Below are 18,873 nucleotides of genomic sequence, written 5' to 3' on the forward strand. Positions count from 1 at the left end.
CAAAGCTCAGCTCAAAGCCCTCCTCCCCCTGGCAGCCTTCCTGGATCACCCCAGCTATAGGGAGCTCTCTTCACTCCTGATCACCTCTGAAATAAACAATGGGAAGCCCTCACTGGTATTGATATTTATAGCATTAACTATGCCCACCGAACAGGTAATTCCAGGCATATATTATAATGCCTACCACATGCAAGGCATGGTGGCAGAACCCAGCAACACACATACCATCTTTGACCTACAGGACTCCACCTTGTGCAGATGCACTAGTCTCAGGAGTTCACAGGAATTGTGATGGCTCCGCTCCCAGACCACACTCTCCTGACAAAGCCACACGGGGAGCGGTTAGGGCTATGCCCATTCACAGTGGCCTAATGAACCACAATGCCCCAGAGGCAAGATGCCACACAGAAACTCCTGGCACCAAGCAGGTGCTCAGTAGATGTGACTTCCCCTACCCCAGGAAAGATGTAGCCCTGATGCAGCACCAACATCCCAGGACTCGAATCAGACACTACCATCCACTTCCCCTTTAGAAGCACTTTGGTCCAAGGGTAATTCAGGGAAGGAGAGCGCCCCATTCTGAATACCAAGGCAGCACTCACTGGTCCAACATACATGTATTAAACACCTGTCATGTACCAGACAGTCACTGGGAGTGAAAAGATACCGAGTTGCTGCCCTCAAGGAGCTCATTCTGCTAAGAACACCTACTCACCAACAAAGGCAGCAGAAATGGGGAAACACTGGGGAGGAGGGGACTGGATGTGCAGGGACGAGGAAATGCTCAGTCATGGGCAAGGCCAGTGAGATCCCGGGGACTTCCTGGAGGAGGCGGGGTTTGAATGAGCCCATGTAATGCAGGCATTTGACCAGCAGGGATTTCTGAAGTGGGCGAGCGTTTCAGGTGCCCAGGAAGGTGCTTCAGAGAAAGCAGATCAGCATCGCTGGCGCCAAGGGCAGGTAGGGAGATGGGGGCCAGGGAAGCTCACAGAGGGCAGACCGCCAAGGCCTGGTCTCTCAGGCTAAAACAAACAGTTTATACAGCACGTGAGAGGAGGGAAACATGTTATTATTATTGTGAATATGGTTTTATCTACTGGAGTGATCACGTATTAATTTATGTAATCTCTGGTGGCTGGGGTGTATACTTAAACAAATATAATGATGCCTGTTGACTGTAATTGAAAATGAACAATGATTAGCCGAAACCGGTTTGGCTCAATGGATAGAGCGTCGGCTTGGGGACTGAAAGGTCCTGGGTTCGATTCCGGTCAAGGGCATGTACCTTGGTTGTGGGCATATCCCCAGTAGGGGGTGTGCAAGAGGCAGCTGATCGATGACTCTCTCTCATCGATGTTTCTAACTCTGTATCTCTCTCCCTTCCTCTCTGTACAAAATCAATAAAATATATTTTTTAAAAAAGAAAAAGAAAATGAACATCGATTAAACCAGAAAGGGGGTTGGCCTTCCCGGACCACCCACCCACCCGAGGACCGCGGAGCGCACCTTGAGAGCAGCTGGAAGGAGGAGCAGGGCACCGGTGGAGCAGCCACCCAGACACAGAGCCCCAGCTCTGTGGAACTCACATTCCAGTGGGAGAGGCAAACAAGGAAAACACTGAGCATGTCCTGGTTACACGTGCTCGAAAGAAAAACAAAGCGACAGCACGGGAAAGGAAGCCAGGGAGGCTGGGGGAGGGGGCTGCCGTTTTAAATCGCAAAGACTGGAAGTAGGGGGGGGTTCTCTGTCATCCACATGGACATGAGGATGAACGTCCAAGCAGCTTTGACTGTGACTTTGGAACATGCCCGTGAGTTCAAGGAATCGCTGCCGCAGCGTGACAGGGGCTGAGAGGGGAGGGGCAGGGCACGCCGGGTCAGGTGGCGCCCTTCCAGCCACTGTGAGGACTCTGACTTTTGCTCTGAGTGGGTGGGAGGCACCGCAAGTTTGCAGAGCGCTGATCTGGTCTGACTTTGACTTTTAAATGAGTTACTCTGGCTGCCAACAGGGGGGGGTGGGGGGGGGGTGGTTCTGAATGCCAGAGGGAGAGCAATCAGGAACCTACTGCAGTTACCAGACCCCAGGTGACATGGGCCTGGACGAGGGCCAGCACCTGGAGGTGGTGAGAATCGGGGCGAGAATCGGGCAGACTCAACATATTTTGAACCTGAAACAGGGAAATCACTGAAATAAGGTAAGCAGGGGAGTCACAGGTTCAGATTGGCTTTCAAACCTTCTTTTACCCAACAGCCCCCATGTCACCCCACGGCTTACTGGTTTGTTATCGTGGGGAAATGCACATTTACAATGCAGAGGGCTGGCGGTCAAGCTTGGCATGGCCAGCAACGGGGTGGCCAGACATCACGTGTCCCCTAAGGTGGCATTCTGCCCGCCTGCTGCATCCCAGGTGCAGTGCTCCTGCAGAAAATGTGTGGCCTGCACCCAAGCAAAGGGACTGGGAAGCAAATCCACAATGCTAATGTTCTGCAGAGCAACAGGCTGGGAGCTGCAAGGGAATCAGACAGCAACGATCGTCTGCTCTGGGGGAGGTTAAGGAGACTCGGCACAGCCACAGCGATGTGTGGATCCTGAGTGCACCCTGGTTGGGTAACAGCCCACACAGGACATCGGAAAACAGCTGAGGAGCTTTGGCTGGGATCTGCATAGGTGATGCTTTAGTTCGTGGTGATTATTTTTTCAGGACAAGGTGGCGTGGGGGGAGAAAGCCCTTTTGGCAACGCTGAGCGCTGGGGCAGCTGAGGGTGAGATCGCAATGGCTGCAGCTTTCTCTCAGCGGGTGGGCAGCAAAGAAGTATATTTATAGAAAGATTAAGACAAGATGTTAACAGTTGGTAAGTCAAGGGCACAACAGGTGTTCTCTGAACTCTTCTTTCAACTTCTCTGTGGGTTTAAAAAGGTTTTTTAAAAAAATAAGTTTCATTTCCACTATCCCAGCTTGAAGAGGAACCACTGAGTTCGTGCTCTCCATCGTGCAAAAGAGAAGAGGTCTCTCCAGGCCCCATCCCAACAACAGCCCGAGCACGGGGACCGAGGGACCAAGAGGCTCCACCTCACACGTTTCTGGGCGCACTGACTTCCCTCGAGCCTCCTACACGCTGGTTGTTTGCAAACACAGCGGCTATGATTGCCGACACCAAGGCCTGGTGGGTCTCCCAGCTCTTTGAGCCTCACTCCCAGCACCTGGCACAGGGCCCCGCCTGCAGCTGATGAGTAAGGGTGGGCACCCAGGAGTCCCGGATCTGGCCACCAAGCAGCTCTCCTCCAACAGGAGCAGGGCTCTGGCCGGGGGCCCCACCGCTCCACGCTGCCTTCCAGGCCCAGCAAGCCTTTCCCTACTCACTGTCTGACTTTCCTAAGTCAGGAGAGAGCAAGGCCCCACTCAGTCTTGGTGAATCAGGCAAATGCAGATAATTAACACACTGCCTTCCCCAGGATTCCAGAATCACCTCTCCCGTTTTTTTGTTGTTGTTGTTAAAATGAGATCCAAGGCAATGCATGAGCCGTGGTCCTGGGTCCTGATTTTTTTTCCCAGTGCATTATGGGAAATATCGTAGGGACAACCGGAGAAGTTTTCATGTGGTCTTGGTATTCTCTGAGGCATGAGAATGGTGCTGTGGCTATATCCAAGCACTTTTTTTTTTTTTTTTTGAGGTGCATTCTGGGATACTTGGGTGAACTGTCACAATGTCTGCCACTTCCTCTGACAGGGCCAAATGCCAAAATTGCCGGTCCAGGCTGCTGGACATGTGGGTGTTCGCTGTGTCATCCTGTCACCTTTTCCATTTTAGATTTTTTTTTTTTTTTCACAGAAGAAACATTGAGAGAACAAGCGAGATCCAGGTCTCATCTCCTCCACGGGGAGGTCTGTTTGCAGGTCCGCGTCTCCCTTTGGCCAGGGGAGTCCCAGGGGCCGCAGCAGGGGCAGGCTCACCGGTGGCCCAGGACAGGCAGACTCCTTGGGCCTGAAATGAAGGACCGAACCGGATGTTTCACTGCCAACGGGGGCTACATACAGCCCGCGGCAGGGTCTCACCTATGACACATGCAGCCGAGCCTACAGAACGCAGGACCCGAGGGCTTTAGGACCGGCTCCTCCCTGTTGAGGGGAGGCTTGGAGGAAGGAGAGAGAGGTGCTTGTCCTCTTCGATCCCCTCCTCCCCTTTAAGGCAATTAGGACCAGAGAAGACAAACACCACCATCAGCATCATGAGGAAGCCCTGGTGCTGCACGTGAGAGGAGGTGAGGCTGCGACCACCGCCCCCTGAGGCTGGGCTGGTGAGGCTCGCCCTCCCTGAGGAGCTGTGACCTCGGAGGGCAGACCACGCCCTCCCGAGTGTTGTTCGTGCCTCTGCTGTTATCAGGAATGACAGCTCCTGCCCAGGGGTCCAGCAGGGACCCCAAAAGATGGGGAAACTTCCTTGAAAGGTGCTATAACACATGAGAACCCCCATTCGTTCTTTAAAATCAGCAGATACAAAGTGCCTACACCTGACCCAGAGGTGCCACTATTTTTCTTTAAATCAGCCGACTTTTTTTTTACCAAAATAAATATGGTCCTGACCTAATCTAACCAACAGAAGTGGAAGTACCATCAGGATAGACAGAGGGCAGCAAGGAGCAGGGGTGGGAGGGGGGTGGGGGGACGGGAGAAAGGAGAAACTTGAATTCTAAGGGAGGCCACACCAGAGACCGCGGTGGAGAAGGAAGACACAAACCAACAGGCCCCTCTCCGGTATCAGGGGCTGTGGCTCCTGAACAACTCCCGTCCCCGTCTCATTTCTGCTCAGGTCATGAGCACCCGCCTGAGGCTGGGGGCCCGGAGCCCAACTGTCCCCGCCAGAGCCTCCTGGGAGCTGCGGGCCGGCCCCACCCCGATCACAGGACGCCCGCAGCTGTCCTGGGCATGCTGCTAGCACTCAGGGTGCCCGCTTCCCGAAGGACAGCAACCGGGCTGGCTCCTCCCTCCGTCCCCTTGGCTCACAGGGCCAGGAAAGCAGGTGTCCCGGGTCAGAGGCTGAGCCGGACCAAACCAGGGGCCTGAACCAGGCTCCCGCCGCCTGGGTTCTTTCTGGCCCTGCAGGGAAGGCCGGTCTGTGATAAACCACGTGCCAGGCCCTTGTCCCCAGGCCCAGCAGCAGAGGACACCTGCCTCCAGCTGGAGAAAATGACACTGGGGTGCAACCACTGGACAGCGCCCACTGCCCCCTCTGAGAAATGGAGCTTGTCCCCCTGGCCAGAGGCACATGCTGGGTGGCCCGGTCTCAGCTTCCTCCCCTCGGAAAGGAAGGGGCCGCACCAGATGGCAGCCAAGGCCCTTGAAGTTCTACCCAACCGAAGCTCCAAGCCATATGCTAACGGCCCCAGCGATGGGTGACGCTCCAGCTCTGAGAGGCTGCAAGGGAACCCGGGTGTTTTATAGCCCGCTGAGCAGGCAGGTTTTGTTTTGTTTTGTTTTTAAATATATTTTATTGATTTTTTTACAGAGAGGAATAGAGAGTTAGAAACATCGATCAGCTGCCTCCTACACACCACCCCCTGGGGATGTGCCCGCAACCAAGGCACATGCCCTTGACCGGAATCGAACCTGGGGCCCTTCAGTCCGCAGACTGACGCTCTATCCACTGAGCCAAACCGGTTTCGGCTGGGCAGGCAGTTTAGATTTAACCATGTTCAGACCAGGAAGTCCTTTCTGAGAGCTAACGTGCATCCTCTTCCCCAGTGTTAGCCTCTTTCAGCCTCTGTCTGTGGGGCTTTCCTTTGGGAAGGGGCCCGTAAGAAACAGATGGGAGAGCACAGCCTCTGACCTGCGAGGGCCTGAAGAGCCAGGGGGGCGGGGGTTCTGGGGGGGCAGGGCTGTAAGTCTCCCCTTCCTGCCAACCTCGCTCCTCCCCCACCCTCCCGCCCTCACCCCCACCACAACCGGTCTCCACCTGAGTCTCCAGCACAGCCACAGAAGGGGAAGGGATTTCCAGGGCCCTGCACTGGGCCCCTTCGAAGTGAGGCAAAAAGGGCTTGCGTTCGTTTCCGGGGACTGTCGTAACCAACGAGCACAAGCCGGGCGCCTGAAGACAGCAGAAAGGTGTCCTCTCACAGCTCCGGGGCCCAGGTGTCCTCACAGGCCACGCTTCCTCCGGAGGCTCCGGGGGGAGAGCCGGCCTCTCCCGGCGGCTGGTGGCTCTAAGGCGGTCCTTCACCTGCCTCCGCGCTCACACAGCTGTCCCTGCGTCTGGGTCCTCCTACCTGCCTCAGGCTCCCCCCCGCCTTTCTCTTATGAGGACCCTTGTCATTGGGTTTAAGGCACAGTCAGGAGATCCAGGATGGTTTCAGCTCAGGATCCTGAACCTGATTATATCTGCAAGACCCTTTTTCCAAATAAGGTCACATTCAGATTCAGGGACATAAACATGTCTGGAGTTTTGTGTGTGTGTGTGTGTGTGTGTGTGTGTGGTTTTTTTAGGGGGAGAAGCAACTCAACCCACTACGGAGCTCACTGATTAGAGTCAGAAGCCCCATTCTTCCACTGACTCAGTGGTTCTCAACCTTTCTAAAGCCGTGACCCTTTAATACAGTTCCTCATGACCCCCAACCATAAAATTATTTTCGTTGCTACTTCATACCTGTAATTTTGCTCCTGTTAATGAATCCTTATGTACATATCTGTGTTTTCCGATGGTCCTAGGTGACCCTGCTAGCAGTTCTCAACCTGTGGGTCGCGACTGTATTAAAGAGTCACAGCGTTGGAAAGGTTGAGAACCACTGCTTGACTCACCGGCTCACCACCTGACCCCAAGCAAGCTCAGGCCACCTGCCCGGAACTGCTTCCCACCACCTGCTCTCCTCTCCCCGGGGGGCCAGAACTGCGGGCCCCTGGTCCTCAGATCACACCCAGCTGCCCACCGTGGAGCCTGCGCCTCGGCGGTCCTCCAGTGGAGACACGGTCAAAGGGGGGACACTCATCTCAGCTCACCCCCGTGTGTGACCCCTGGCTCAAGGAAGTCAAACCTGCTTCCACAGAGACTTCTCCAAGTTCCAAAGCTAACCCCGGACCAGGTGAAACCAAAGGAAAACACAATTCTAGAACCGCGGACCCCCCGAAATACATCCTGGTCCCCTGAAGGAGCCCAGCCCCCGACACCCCCAGGCTGGTGGTCTCCACACGCTTCCACCAGCCCTTCCTGGCCCAGACTGGGCCCTGCCAGCTCCCCCGCTCCAACACACACACACACACACACACACCCCTCCTCCGCCTCCCCTGGCCAACACGCTCTCTCACTTCTGGGCCCTCCCTCGGTGGTGGGCCTCTCCCAACGTGTACACTATACTCCCGGCCCAGAGACTGCCCACGGTGTCCGCAAGGCTGCGAACAGGACTCAACTGGAGAGACCGTCATCTTGGGAATCAGGCCAGCCCCGTCAGAATTCCCTCAGACACAGCTGTGAGTGGTGGTTTCCACTGCAGCTGCGCATCGGAATCACCAGGGGAAGTTTAAAAGTGATGGGCGCCTGGGCCTCACTCTAACCGTTAGAGTCTAACGCATGGAATCTGAGAATGGGGCCTGGGCGTCTGTGCTCATCAAATCCCCCGGGGAGGGAGGCTCCAAGTCACAGCCAGGCCCGCGGGCTAGCACTGGGTCACTCCCCAAGGTCTCATCTCAGGATTGGATGCCAGCCTTGGAAGCCCTACCCACTCTACTCAGGAGCCTTCACCCCAGCCTGTGACAGGGTGGGATAGGGGCTGGCCTCCACCCACGGCCAAGCCCCCTCAGGACCCACAGCGCCAGCACTCAATGGGTGTGCAGGACCAACCGCCAGACTCCAAGCACCTCCGCAGTCTTCCCCCCACCCCCCATACACACTGCACCAGCACAGCCATCCCCAGGACCGGAAACAGCCTGGGGAGGCTGTGCTACTGGTCCAAGGCCACACGCTGCATCCTGGGAGGGGTCTCCTGCAGGAAGGGGGCGGGCTCTGAGCCCTGACCAGGACACGGCTGTTTTCCTTCCACCCTCTGGGCAAATATTTACTTCCCTGCAGGCCAAGAGGCAAGCACCCTCATTGGTGGGAAAGTCCCCTTTCAAAACATGAACACAACAGGCACGGTTTCCACAGGGAACAACTCTTGTCTCGAGCGGGCATGAATGCCAATGGTTGGTTGTGCCAGTCACCGCCCCTCAAGGCCTCAGTCTCCTCAGCCCGTCTGCCCAGCTCACGGGGCTGCTCGAGGATCCAATGAGGTAAGCAAAGTGGCAGGACCAGTACAAGATGCAGCTCTTCCCGTGCCGCCCGCTCCCCACCCGCCTCACCACGGCCAGTGAGCCCCGGGCTCCTGCCCAAAGCCAAAGCACCTCCCAGCACCTGCACTGGTGCTGACAATACAAGACTCTGCTAAGAGGGCCCTGGAGCCATCTCCCCATCCAAGCTGGCCCCTGGCGGAGGGACAACGGTTAGCGCCTTTCCTCAGACAAGGAAACTGAGGCACAGGACTGTGTGACTTGTCCATGGTCCTGCAGCCAGTCAGACCGGGTCCACACCCCACCGCTCCCTCCGAGATGCTCCACACAGGCCTTTTATGGCTGGCTCCTTCTCACCCTTGCCTCACTCCTTGAGCCTCGGCTCCTCCTAAAGGCCCCCCTTGACCACCCACCCAAAGCAGGAGCTCCCATCTCTTCCCACTTCTCCCCCATGTCCTCGTTAGCACCTTCCACAAGCTCGTTTGTTTGCTGGTTTGCATGCCTTCCAAGGCCTGAGCTAAGCCTTTCTTGTTTGTTTCCCAATAATCATCACAGCACCGGGCACACGCGTGGACGTCAGGAAAGCATTTGTGGTCTTGGCTGGGGTAGCTCAGTTGGTTAGTGTCGTCCTGGTACACCAAGGTCGTGGGTTTACAGACTGAAGGGTCCTGGGTTCAATTCTGGTCAAGGGAACATACCTCTGTTGCAGGCTGGATCTCTGGCCTTGGTCAGGACACATGCAAGAGGCAACCAATTGATATGTCTCTCCCCCTCCCCTTCCTCTCTCTCTAAAAATCAATGCAAAAGATATCCTCGGTGAGGATTAACAAAAAAACAAAGAAAAGCAGGTTGTGGGTTTAATCCCTGGTCAGGGCAAATTCAAGAATCAACCAAATGTTGAGCATCCACCCAGTGGTTGAGCATCGACCTATGAACCAGGAGGTCCCGGTTCGATTCCCAGTCAGGGCACATGTTCTGGTTGCGGACTTGATCCCCAGCAGGGGTGTGTGCAGAGGCAGCCAATCAGTGATTCTCTCTTATCATTGATGTTTCTCCCTCTCCCTTCCTCTCTGAGTAAAAAAAAAAAAATCAACCAATGAGTGAAACAAGTTGATGGCCCCCCTCAGAAAAAATCAATAAAAATAAAAAATTTTAAAGAGAAAGAAAGAAAAAATTTTAACTGAATATGCACACAAATCGTCCACACCCTGAAAAGAAGGGCAGGTCAAGACTGGACTCGCCTCCCTTCCACTGAGATGTTGATTCAAACCCACTCAGATCCAAAGGTTCATTGTAGGCAAGGTTTCTCTTTTCAATCTGTGTCCAGGGCTTACCCAGAAGACACCGCTCCCTCCGTGTGGAGCCGGCTGGTACAGAAATTTCATTATCAGTTCCTTATCTGTTTGCTGAGCCCCACCCCAGGTTGGCACTGTGAGTCACAGAGAGAAGAGGCACTGGGCAGCCGGGGGAGGAAGGAGGCAGGTCGTCACTCCAGCTTCTCAGGAACAAACAACCACAGGCAGCAAGGTCCCAAGCCGGCCCCACCGCTTACCAATCCCTTCCTTCTCTGAGGGTCATGCACAGAAGCCTAGACTGGGAGCAAAGAGACTTTCTCAGGCTCGCTTTGCTCATCTGGAAGATGAGTGCGTTGGAACATTCTCCAAACTCCTTCCAGGACTGCTTCCCAGTCCTCTGGCTTTAAAAGCCTTGTAGCCGGGCTGAGGGAGGGGATGACCTCTCTGCTGAGGCCCAAGCCCAGGTCCTTTGCTTCTAGATTCTTCCCTGACAGCTCATCAGGCATGGGGACCACTCCTCTAGGACAAAGGCTGCCTCCTTTCTGCCTGGGTTTCACTCGTTTCTCTTTGAGAACAAGAACAAGAGGAAAATAGACCTGCCTGATGAGTCAAGTGCATTTTTTTAAAAATTAAGGAAATAAAATACGTATGTATAAGTACAAGATGTCCCGTTGGGTGTTTGCCAATAATGCTGCAGTGGTTCCCTCCCAATGTACTTAAGTGAATTGCTTGAAATTTCTTAGAACTGTGTGCACTTATCTTCACAAAAACAATAAAGCTCTTTTCAAAAGTTAGAAATACCTGCTGGAAACTGAATCTACTTTCTTTTCCGCTTGGCTTCATCTAGGACTTCAGTGGAGGCCAAGTCCCTGGCTCCTCCCAGAGGCCTGTCCTCTTACCCCCGAGCCCTGAGCGCTCAGCCAGGTGAGGACCACTTCTTTCCGCAGAGGGGGTGGCTGGGAAAGGTCATGGGGACCAGTGAAGGTACTGGAGTCAGACAACCTGGGTTCTGGGCTTGGTCTGTCACTAACTTGCTGTGGGGTCTCAAGCAACTCGCATCCTCTTTCCAGGCCTCTGTTTTCTCCTTGATAAAAGGAAAAGGTCACGCCTGGCTGGCCTGGCTCAGTGGTTGAATGTCAACCTATAAATGAGGAGGTCGCAGTTCGATTCCCCATTGGAACATATGCCCGGGTGGTGGGCTTGATCCTCAGTGTGGGGCGTGAGGGAGGCAGCCAGTCAATGATTCTCTCTCATCATAGATGTTTCTATTGCTCTCTCCTTCTCCCTTTCTCCCTGAAATCAATATATTTTTTTTAAAAAATTTAAAGGTCACACTAGAGATGCCTTCACGGGCCCTTCTCATTCTCAGTCTATGGCTCCTGAGCACCTCAAACAGAGAGGAAGATAGGAGAAGAAAGGCTAGCCCTTAAGGAGCTGATATAGTGTTTCTCATGTCCCAGGCACTGTTCTTAGCATTTCTTATTTATTAATCCATGTAATGATCAAGGCAAGTCTCAGGTAGACTTTCATATCACTCAGTTTTACAAATAGGGCAAGTGAGGCACATGGAAGCTACTGCCTAAGTCACTCGACCTATAAAGGACCAGTATTGGGATTTGAACCGAGGCAGCCTGGTCCAGACTCCACAGTCTTACCCATTTGTTAAACTAAAGGAATAATAGTGGCCTGGTGCATGAGTTCATGCACACTGAAAGAAAATTATTTAGAAGAAATATTTTAATATCACCATTCACACTTTCTCTATAATAGAAGTGTCAACCAAATTCACAATTGACAATGACAGATTGAAACACACGTGTGTGACTGGTGCCAGCGAGAGCTTTATATGTATTGTGCATGCACAAGTAAACTTAGCCTTTTATAGATATAGAATAAACTTGCTTAATTAAACCCACTTTCTGATTTAGTTAAACTTTTCCCAGCCCAGTTAAGCACCCCAACTTCTCTTTCAGGTAATTGTCAGCAACACAGCAGTAAATATCAACATGAAGCAGATTATTACTGAGATCATGCAGGGAGAACAAGGGGTAAACTATTTAACTACATCAGTGTTTGACTATATTCTGCACAGTGAAAAAACCTGAAGTCACTTTCAAGGTCCACCATTTCTTCTTTTCAGTCGGGTCAAGTTTCCAAACTTTCTAAATTTCCATTTTCCGACTAATGAAAAGAAAATAGGATTCCACCAAGTCTCCTATCTACCTGCTCCAGGACTTCTGTGAGGATCAAACAACACGAGACATGGGAAAATGCTTCACAGACATTTGGTTGAAGCATGAAATGTTTCCACCTGGCTATAAAGCAAGTCATGTTCCTGGGCTGAAGAAACTACAAGGAGGCTAGTTGTCGGTAAGGACAGGAAGCCAGGCATTGCTACATGATGTCATTAACCAGATGGACACTCAGCATATTAGCCTTTTATATATATACCGTGTTTCCCTGAAAATAAGACATCCTCTGAAAATAAGACCTACTCACAGGTTTCCTTCTGAATGAAATATAAGGCATCCCCCAGAAAATAAGACCTCCCCTAGGCTAAACATGAGAGATTTGGTTCACTGATTCTGAAAGAAATGGAGTCACAAGAAATTCACCAGGAAATTCAGGAATTGGATTGTTATGATGATGTTCCAGAAGATGATGACATGATTGTCATTGAATAAATGAGTAAATTCTTGATACTGTAGGATTCACAGTTTGTCTGGTTTGTGTTGACAACTATCGTACTACCATACCATATACAGGCAATAAATTTCCTTTATTTTCATTTAACAATAAATGTGTACTGCATTCTTCTTCATGGAAAAATAAGACATCCCCTGAAAATAAGACCTAGCGCATCTTTGGGAGCAAAAATTAATATAAGACACTGTCTTATTTTCGGGGAAACAGGGTAGATATCAGGCCAAGCTATGATAACAGGGTTCATGTATAGACAAAGAAAAGCCAAGTTAATATCGCCTCTGTCACATTACCTTTATTACTAACCCACATCCACTTCCTTCCCACTAACCCCCCTAAATTCTTTTCTTCCTAATATTACTACTAATACTACTACTAATATTCCCAGAGTGATAGTGTCTCCATGATCAGCCCTGCCCACTTCGCAAATTCAAGGCCTCAGCAACATCTAACCACTGCTGGCTCCACACCTGCCTGGCCTCTAACCCAGGCACCGCCATCTCAAACCCTTACTCAAAAGACACAGATTTGGACTCAGCCAACCCAATGCAACAGGCTTTCCTGGAGCACCTACTGGGTGCCCAACCGGGAGACCAGCATTTGGAAGAAGATATGAATGAGCCACACCCTAACCTCTAGGAGCCCACAGTCCAGCAAGAAAACACAGTCCTGTAAACGGATCTCTAGACTGCCCTGTTGTGAATGCTAAAAATAGAGGTGTGTCCCCAATGGGCTGAGGGCACATGTGTCAGAATGATTCACCCTGCATGACGGGAAGAGTTGGTTCCAAGCGCCTCTGGGTGAGCTCATTGCTCATGGAGAATCCTCAGCAACCTCAACAGGAAGGAGCAATGAACTGGGCATGTGGACACCCAGGAATCCATGCCAACTTCGCTGAGTGACCATGAAATACATCCTCCCTGGGCCCTAAGGTCCCCCTGTGAAAGCAAGAGGGCCCCCCAGAGTGGCAGGAGATCACTGTACATGGTTCCAGGTGGGGCTCCTATGGACGCACGGACAGAAAAGTCCTCATTGCTCACTTCCCTTCCTGCCCTCTCCGTCATAAAGGAGCAAATCTCAGCTTTGGTGCCAGATTGTCTTTAAGCCTTGGAAACACTTGCCAAACTGCTTTTTTAACAGAGAGGGCAGGCCTCAGGTTCACAGCCTACCACACCCATAGTATCTAGCTAGGACTTAATAACGTGGGTGTCCTTGCACTGTACTTACTGTAACCATTACCCACTATATTTGATGAGGGAATATTATTTTCCCATTGGTAGTAGTGTGTAAACCCTTCTTTTAAAAACAAACTTAAGGCCGAAACTGGTTTGACTCAGTGGATAGAGCGTCAACCTGCGGACTGAAGGGTCCCGGATTTGATTCCAGTCAAGGGCATGTACCATGGTTGCTGGCACATCCCCAGTAGGGGGTGTGCAGGAGGTGGCTGATCGATGTTTCTCTCTCATCAATGTTTCTAGCTCTCTATCTCTCTCCCTTCCTCTCTATAAAAAATCAATAAAATATTTATATATTAAAAAACACTTAAGTTTAAAAAGTGAGTTCATTTACAGATAATATGGTTGGTAAAACCTCTATGTGGGACATGTTAACACTTGTCAACCTGGTAAGCACATACAAAACCAGACAAAGCTGCCCCATGCTATTGGACATTCCAGTAGTGATTACCACTGGAAGGAAGGGGTACGGATCAGAAGTGGGAGCAAGGAGGGCTCTGACTTCTGCTGTCCATTCTGCTGGTTGTCCTGGGAGCTCTTTATAAGGTGTGCTCACTTTATAAAAACCCATCAAGCTGCATGCATACACTTATTTTTTGAAATATATTGTATTTTGATTGATTTCAGAGAGGAGGAGAGAGAGAGAAACATCAATGATGAGAATCATTGATGGGCTCCCTCCTGCACGTTCCACACTGGGGATCGAGCCCCCAATCCAGGCATGTGCCCTTGACCGGAATCGAACCTGGGACCCTTCAGTCCACAGGCTGACACTCTAGTCACTGAGCCAAACCAGCTAGGGCTGCATATACTTATGATTGGTGCTTTTTTGTATGTATATTATACATTCACATAACCTTTAACACAGCAATTCCACTTCTGGAAATTGACCCTCAGTTATGCACATGTATGTGCAAAGCAACACATTTGAAGAGGCTCACTGCAGCTCTGTTTACAGTAACTAGAAATTGGAAACAACCTGAGTTCCCCAGTTGGAGGCTGATGGAATAAATTTTGGCATGGCCTTCAGTGATTTCTATGTGGCCATCAGACAGAATGAGGCAACCCTTAGCAGAGTCTCAAATTGTATTAATACATGGATTTAAACGTAAGTGAAGATGTAAGGCGCAGGACTGTGTGCTTGTGGAAAAACAAGAATATAGCAGGTGTCTCGGGCATCCTATGGTGGACTATTAGCTCAGAAGAGAATAGCAAGAAACTGATCATAGATATCTCCTCTGGACAGTGCAGGTCAGGGGAGAGGGGTAGGAGGGAGATTTGTCACTGATAACTACTCTTTTGTATTTATAAATAGTGTACAATGCCTTTATGGATAATAAGTTTAAAAGCAAAGGGTCTTACAGGAGGTGCATTGTTATGGTGAAAATGATGGCTCCTTCCAGGCCTAAAGGCTGGGATGAAAGTGTTAGCACTTTGGGCTTATAAAGCAAGTAACCCTTGGCCCCACTCCTCCTCCCGAGGGATAGACCAGGCATAATGGGCTTTCCTGTAATTATGCCCAGTTAACAGCAAACCCAGCCTCAGACAAATTACTTACTCACACCGGGCTCCCGCCCTGCAGTCAAACTCTGGCACCTGGCGCTGCCCAGGCAGAGTTGGCAGGTGGCTGAGTTTTGGCCTGGGTGGGGAGATTTTTAAGCAGCAATGATTCCAGGATGGGAAGTCAAGGACTTGGTAAGGTGAGCTCAGCTGGCTGAGGAGGAAGGATTCTAAGTTCTGAGTCCCACCCTGACCCAAGAGAAGAAGCAAAGCCAGGGCCGTAAGGTGGCCTTCTCTGGGCTGCAGGAGAGAGACACTGGCAGAACAAGGCCTTGACAATTCAAGATTAGGTTTGTTTTTATTATTGATTTTAGAGGGGGGGAGAGGGAGAGAAACATCAATGTGAGAGAGATACATTGATCGGTTGCCTTCAGTATGTGCCCTGACCAGCAATGTGCCCAGACTGGGAATCAACCCCCGCGATGATACTCCAACCAACTGCACCACACCAGCCAGGGCAAGCTTAGTGTATGGTACAACTTTCTTTGGTACAGCACTTGGCTTGCCCACACATCACTCTCTCCTCACATCACTGACCCTAAAAACAGTCCAAGGCTCCGTGCAGCACAGTATCAGCCATCCCGTGTACAGATGGGAAAATGGAGGTACAGGAGGCTAAGAGGCTGGTCAACGGTTGCATATGGAGAGAAGGGGTGAGGCCAGAAATGGAACCCCCACCTTCTGACTCTTGGTCTTCCCTAAATGGAAAGTCAAGGACTTGGTAAGGTGAGCTCAGCTGGCTGGAGAGGAAGGATTCCGAGTTCTGAGTCCCACCCTGACCCAAGAGAAGAAGCAAAGCCAGGGCCATAAGGTGGTCTTCTCTCTTTCAACTCGGACCTTCTGAGAGAAGAGCTCCTGAGGCCAGACAAGCAAGGGGCAAGCAGAGAACCCCAGAATCGGAATCAGGGGCCCGTGAGACCATCTCGCCCAGCAGTTTTCAACCCTGAGTACACACTAACGTTACCTGAAGAACTTAAAATAGGGTGAGTAAAAATACATACCCAGGCCCAGGCATTGGTAGTGTTTTTAAAACTCTCTACTTGACTCTGATGCAACGTTGAATGAGAGCCCAAATCATCCCCATTTCAATCTCATGTTCACCCTGCTGCCTCCCCGCGCAGTTCCCACCCACATGTCTATGCTCATCCTGTGGCCCCCAGACAGACTGCTCCTCCCTCTTCCAGACGACGTCGTGTCCGAGACCTGGATCGGGAGCCGGGCTCACCCAGTTTGCTAGATGGGCAGGTCCCTTAGTAGTGCTGAGGCTCCCACCAGAACGTGACTGGCTTAGGGTCCCCCAGGGAGTCAGGGGCAGGGCAAGACTGGAATCTGGGTCTCTTGACCACTAGGCCGGCTCAGGTCTGCAGAGGGGCCATAGGTGGGTAGAACAGACCCAGGGAGCCGAAACCGGTTTGGCTCAGTGGATAGAGCGTCAGCCTGCGGACTGAAAGGTCCCGGGTTCGATTCCGGTCAAGGGCATGTACCTTGGTTGCTGGCACATCCCCAGTCGGGGACATGCAAGAGGCAGCTGATCGATGTTTCTCTCTCATTGATGTTTCTACCTATCCCTCTCCTGTAACTCTCTATCCCTCTCCTTTCCTCTCTGTGAAAAATCAATAAAATATATACTTTAAAAAAGAACAGACCCAGGGAGAGGCCGAGGGGGAGACAGGAATGTGCATGAGTTGGGGGGACGGGGGGGGGGGGGGGGGGGTCAGTGACTTCCTCTGCCCTTTCTGGGAAAGTCTGCCCTGTGGCACGCTGGGGGCGAGGGCCTAGCCTACACTAGCCGGCCTGGAACCGGACTGTGGACAGATGTCTTCGTTTCTAAGTGGGGGACAGCCTACCCTGAAATCTCCATAAGGAAGCCCAGGCTCTCGGGGACATTTTACCAGGAGGACCCAATTTCCTTGTCCACAATTAACAAAAGGGCTTGCACTTCTTGAGCTCTTCCCTGTTCCCTGTGCTAAGCATGTACTCGGCCTACTGTATCATGTAAGCTCCACAACCATCCTCAGCATTGACTATCATTAGTCTCCATTTGCAAGTGCCTTAACTTGTTGAAGGAACTTCCCCAAGATCCCTCAGCGAGAAAGTGGTATCAGCAGGATTGGAAGTCTGGTTCATGTCCAAAGACTACCATCCTGCCCCCCACCCAGACAGAAGAGGAGGTAAAGCTCGGTGGGCGTGGACATAGTTACTAAGCACCTAAGAGTGGCCAGAGCCTCCCAGCCATCCGCGGGCAAGGCACGCACATCCTCCCGGTGCATCCTCCTTCCACTCAGAGGAAACCAAGAGCAGCTGGGAAGCATCTTGCTTCGGGGCATCAGCCAGTCAACAGTGGGAACCCTGCCCGGAGTCCAGGGCCACAGAACCTCCTCCACAGGCTGATGGGGAGGGAAACCCAGTCACACCCGGCAGGCAGGGTGGGGGTGGTGGAGGCTTACGAGGGGAGCCCAAGGGCCTACCCGCCCAGCACCCAGCTGAGCGGATGTGAAGAAACACGGAGGACCAAACGGCGGCCAAGTGCACACAGGTGAGCTAGGTGGTGCTCCAACTTAGCTCTACCGATCCCGCCCGGGAGGCTGGAACGCAGGCTGAGCCAGAATCCCCCAGGTTCCAGGGAGAGTGGGGACGGGGAGCAGCCAAGCCTGGCCGCAGCCCCGGGCTCGGCGTGGGGCGGTGGAGGAAGGGTGCCCCCGCTCCATCCCCGGGGCTTTCCTGGGGTCACTCACCCAGAACACCGTGGAGTAGATGACCAGCGAGAACTTGAGCCAGAGGTAGGAGAGGCGCGCGCAGTAGCGCACCTGCTCCGAGTCCCCGCGGGGCATCCTGGGCGCGCGGGGCGCGGGGCGCGGGGCTCCCGCCGGGTCCCTGGCAGCGAGCGGCCCCACCTGCGGCTGCGGCCGGCGGCCCGCCCCGCCCCGCCCCCGGCAATCGCTCCAGGACTGACACCCGCGAGCCGCAATCACAGCCCGGCCCGGGCCCGGCCGGCCCCGGCGGCCAATGGGCTCCAGGCGCTGGCCCGGCCTCTGGGAGGGGGCGGGAGGAGGGCGGGGCTGCAGCCGGAGACCCAGCCCGGGAGCAGGGAGGGAGGGGAGGGGGCGAGGTGTTTGCAGAGGAGGTCGCGTGCCACTCTGGGAACGTAGCCTGCAGCCCTGGGGCATGAGAGAATGTGTCCAGCGGAGCTGCAGGGAGAGCGCACATAGGGAAATGCACTCTTGCCACAATGGTCAAGAGAGGGAAGACCATGGGAACAGGGCAGGACCTAACCGCTCACGTGCTAAAATGAGCAAGATGTGAGATGTAATAAGGAAGTGAGTTGCTCAGCCTGAGGAGGGAGGAGAGATCAATCTAGCAGACTAGGGTGCTGGGGCTAAAGGACCCCCCCCCCCCCCAATGGAGCCGGGACCCTGAGTCTCCTTTTCTAACAGACCCTTTTTCCCCATCCAGTCTCTGGGAAACCCCTTCTCAGTGGCCAGGTGAGATCCCAACCCTGCTCTCCAGGAAAGCCCTCCTCCACACCACCCTCAGGCCAGGTCAGCGGCCCCCTTCCTTGCACACTCAGCCCAGGTCTGACCCAGCCTCTGCCCACCAGGCCTCCCTCTGCCTGGAGCCAGACCTGACTGAGAGACTCTCCCTCAGCTCGATGGCCCCAGCTTGGCTCGCTGCTGTTTCCTTGCTTCCCAGGCCCAGTCAGCCTGGGAGTCCATCTGTGTTTGTTGCTTTTGTAATTAAAAGGGTGGCCCAGAGGTCACACAAGGCAGTGCCGGACGGGTCCCTGGTGGTGACTGCAGGAATGGCACCCTTGTCCTGGTCCCTTGGTGTG

The 18,873-nt window shown here is 52.9% G+C and overlaps 1 protein-coding gene across 3 annotated transcripts in view; it reads right to left on the bottom strand.

The window, feature by feature from the left end:
• TSPAN15 (tetraspanin 15) overlaps positions 1-17,998 on the bottom strand; it is a 48,616-nt gene extending 30,618 nt beyond the window's left edge. Inside the window, exons 1-2 of one of the 3 annotated variants that reach the window (XM_036438268.2) lie at positions 17,780-17,978; positions 8,324-8,446 (exon numbers count right to left, since the gene is read on the bottom strand). In XM_036438268.2, coding sequence (XP_036294161.1) covers positions 8,324-8,446; positions 17,780-17,875 — 219 coding nt within the window. In that variant the 5' untranslated portion in view covers positions 17,876-17,978. Of the gene's footprint in view, positions 1-8,323; positions 8,447-17,779 lie in introns of all 3 variants that reach the window. The other 2 variants (XM_036438266.2, XM_036438269.2) reach the window with 2 other exon arrangements.
• Positions 17,999-18,873: the final 875 nt, after the last annotated feature.

The sequence above is a fragment of the Pipistrellus kuhlii genome, unplaced genomic scaffold, assembly GCF_014108245.1.
Source record: "Pipistrellus kuhlii isolate mPipKuh1 unplaced genomic scaffold, mPipKuh1.p scaffold_m20_p_15, whole genome shotgun sequence".
NCBI lineage: Eukaryota > Metazoa > Chordata > Mammalia > Chiroptera > Vespertilionidae > Pipistrellus > Pipistrellus kuhlii.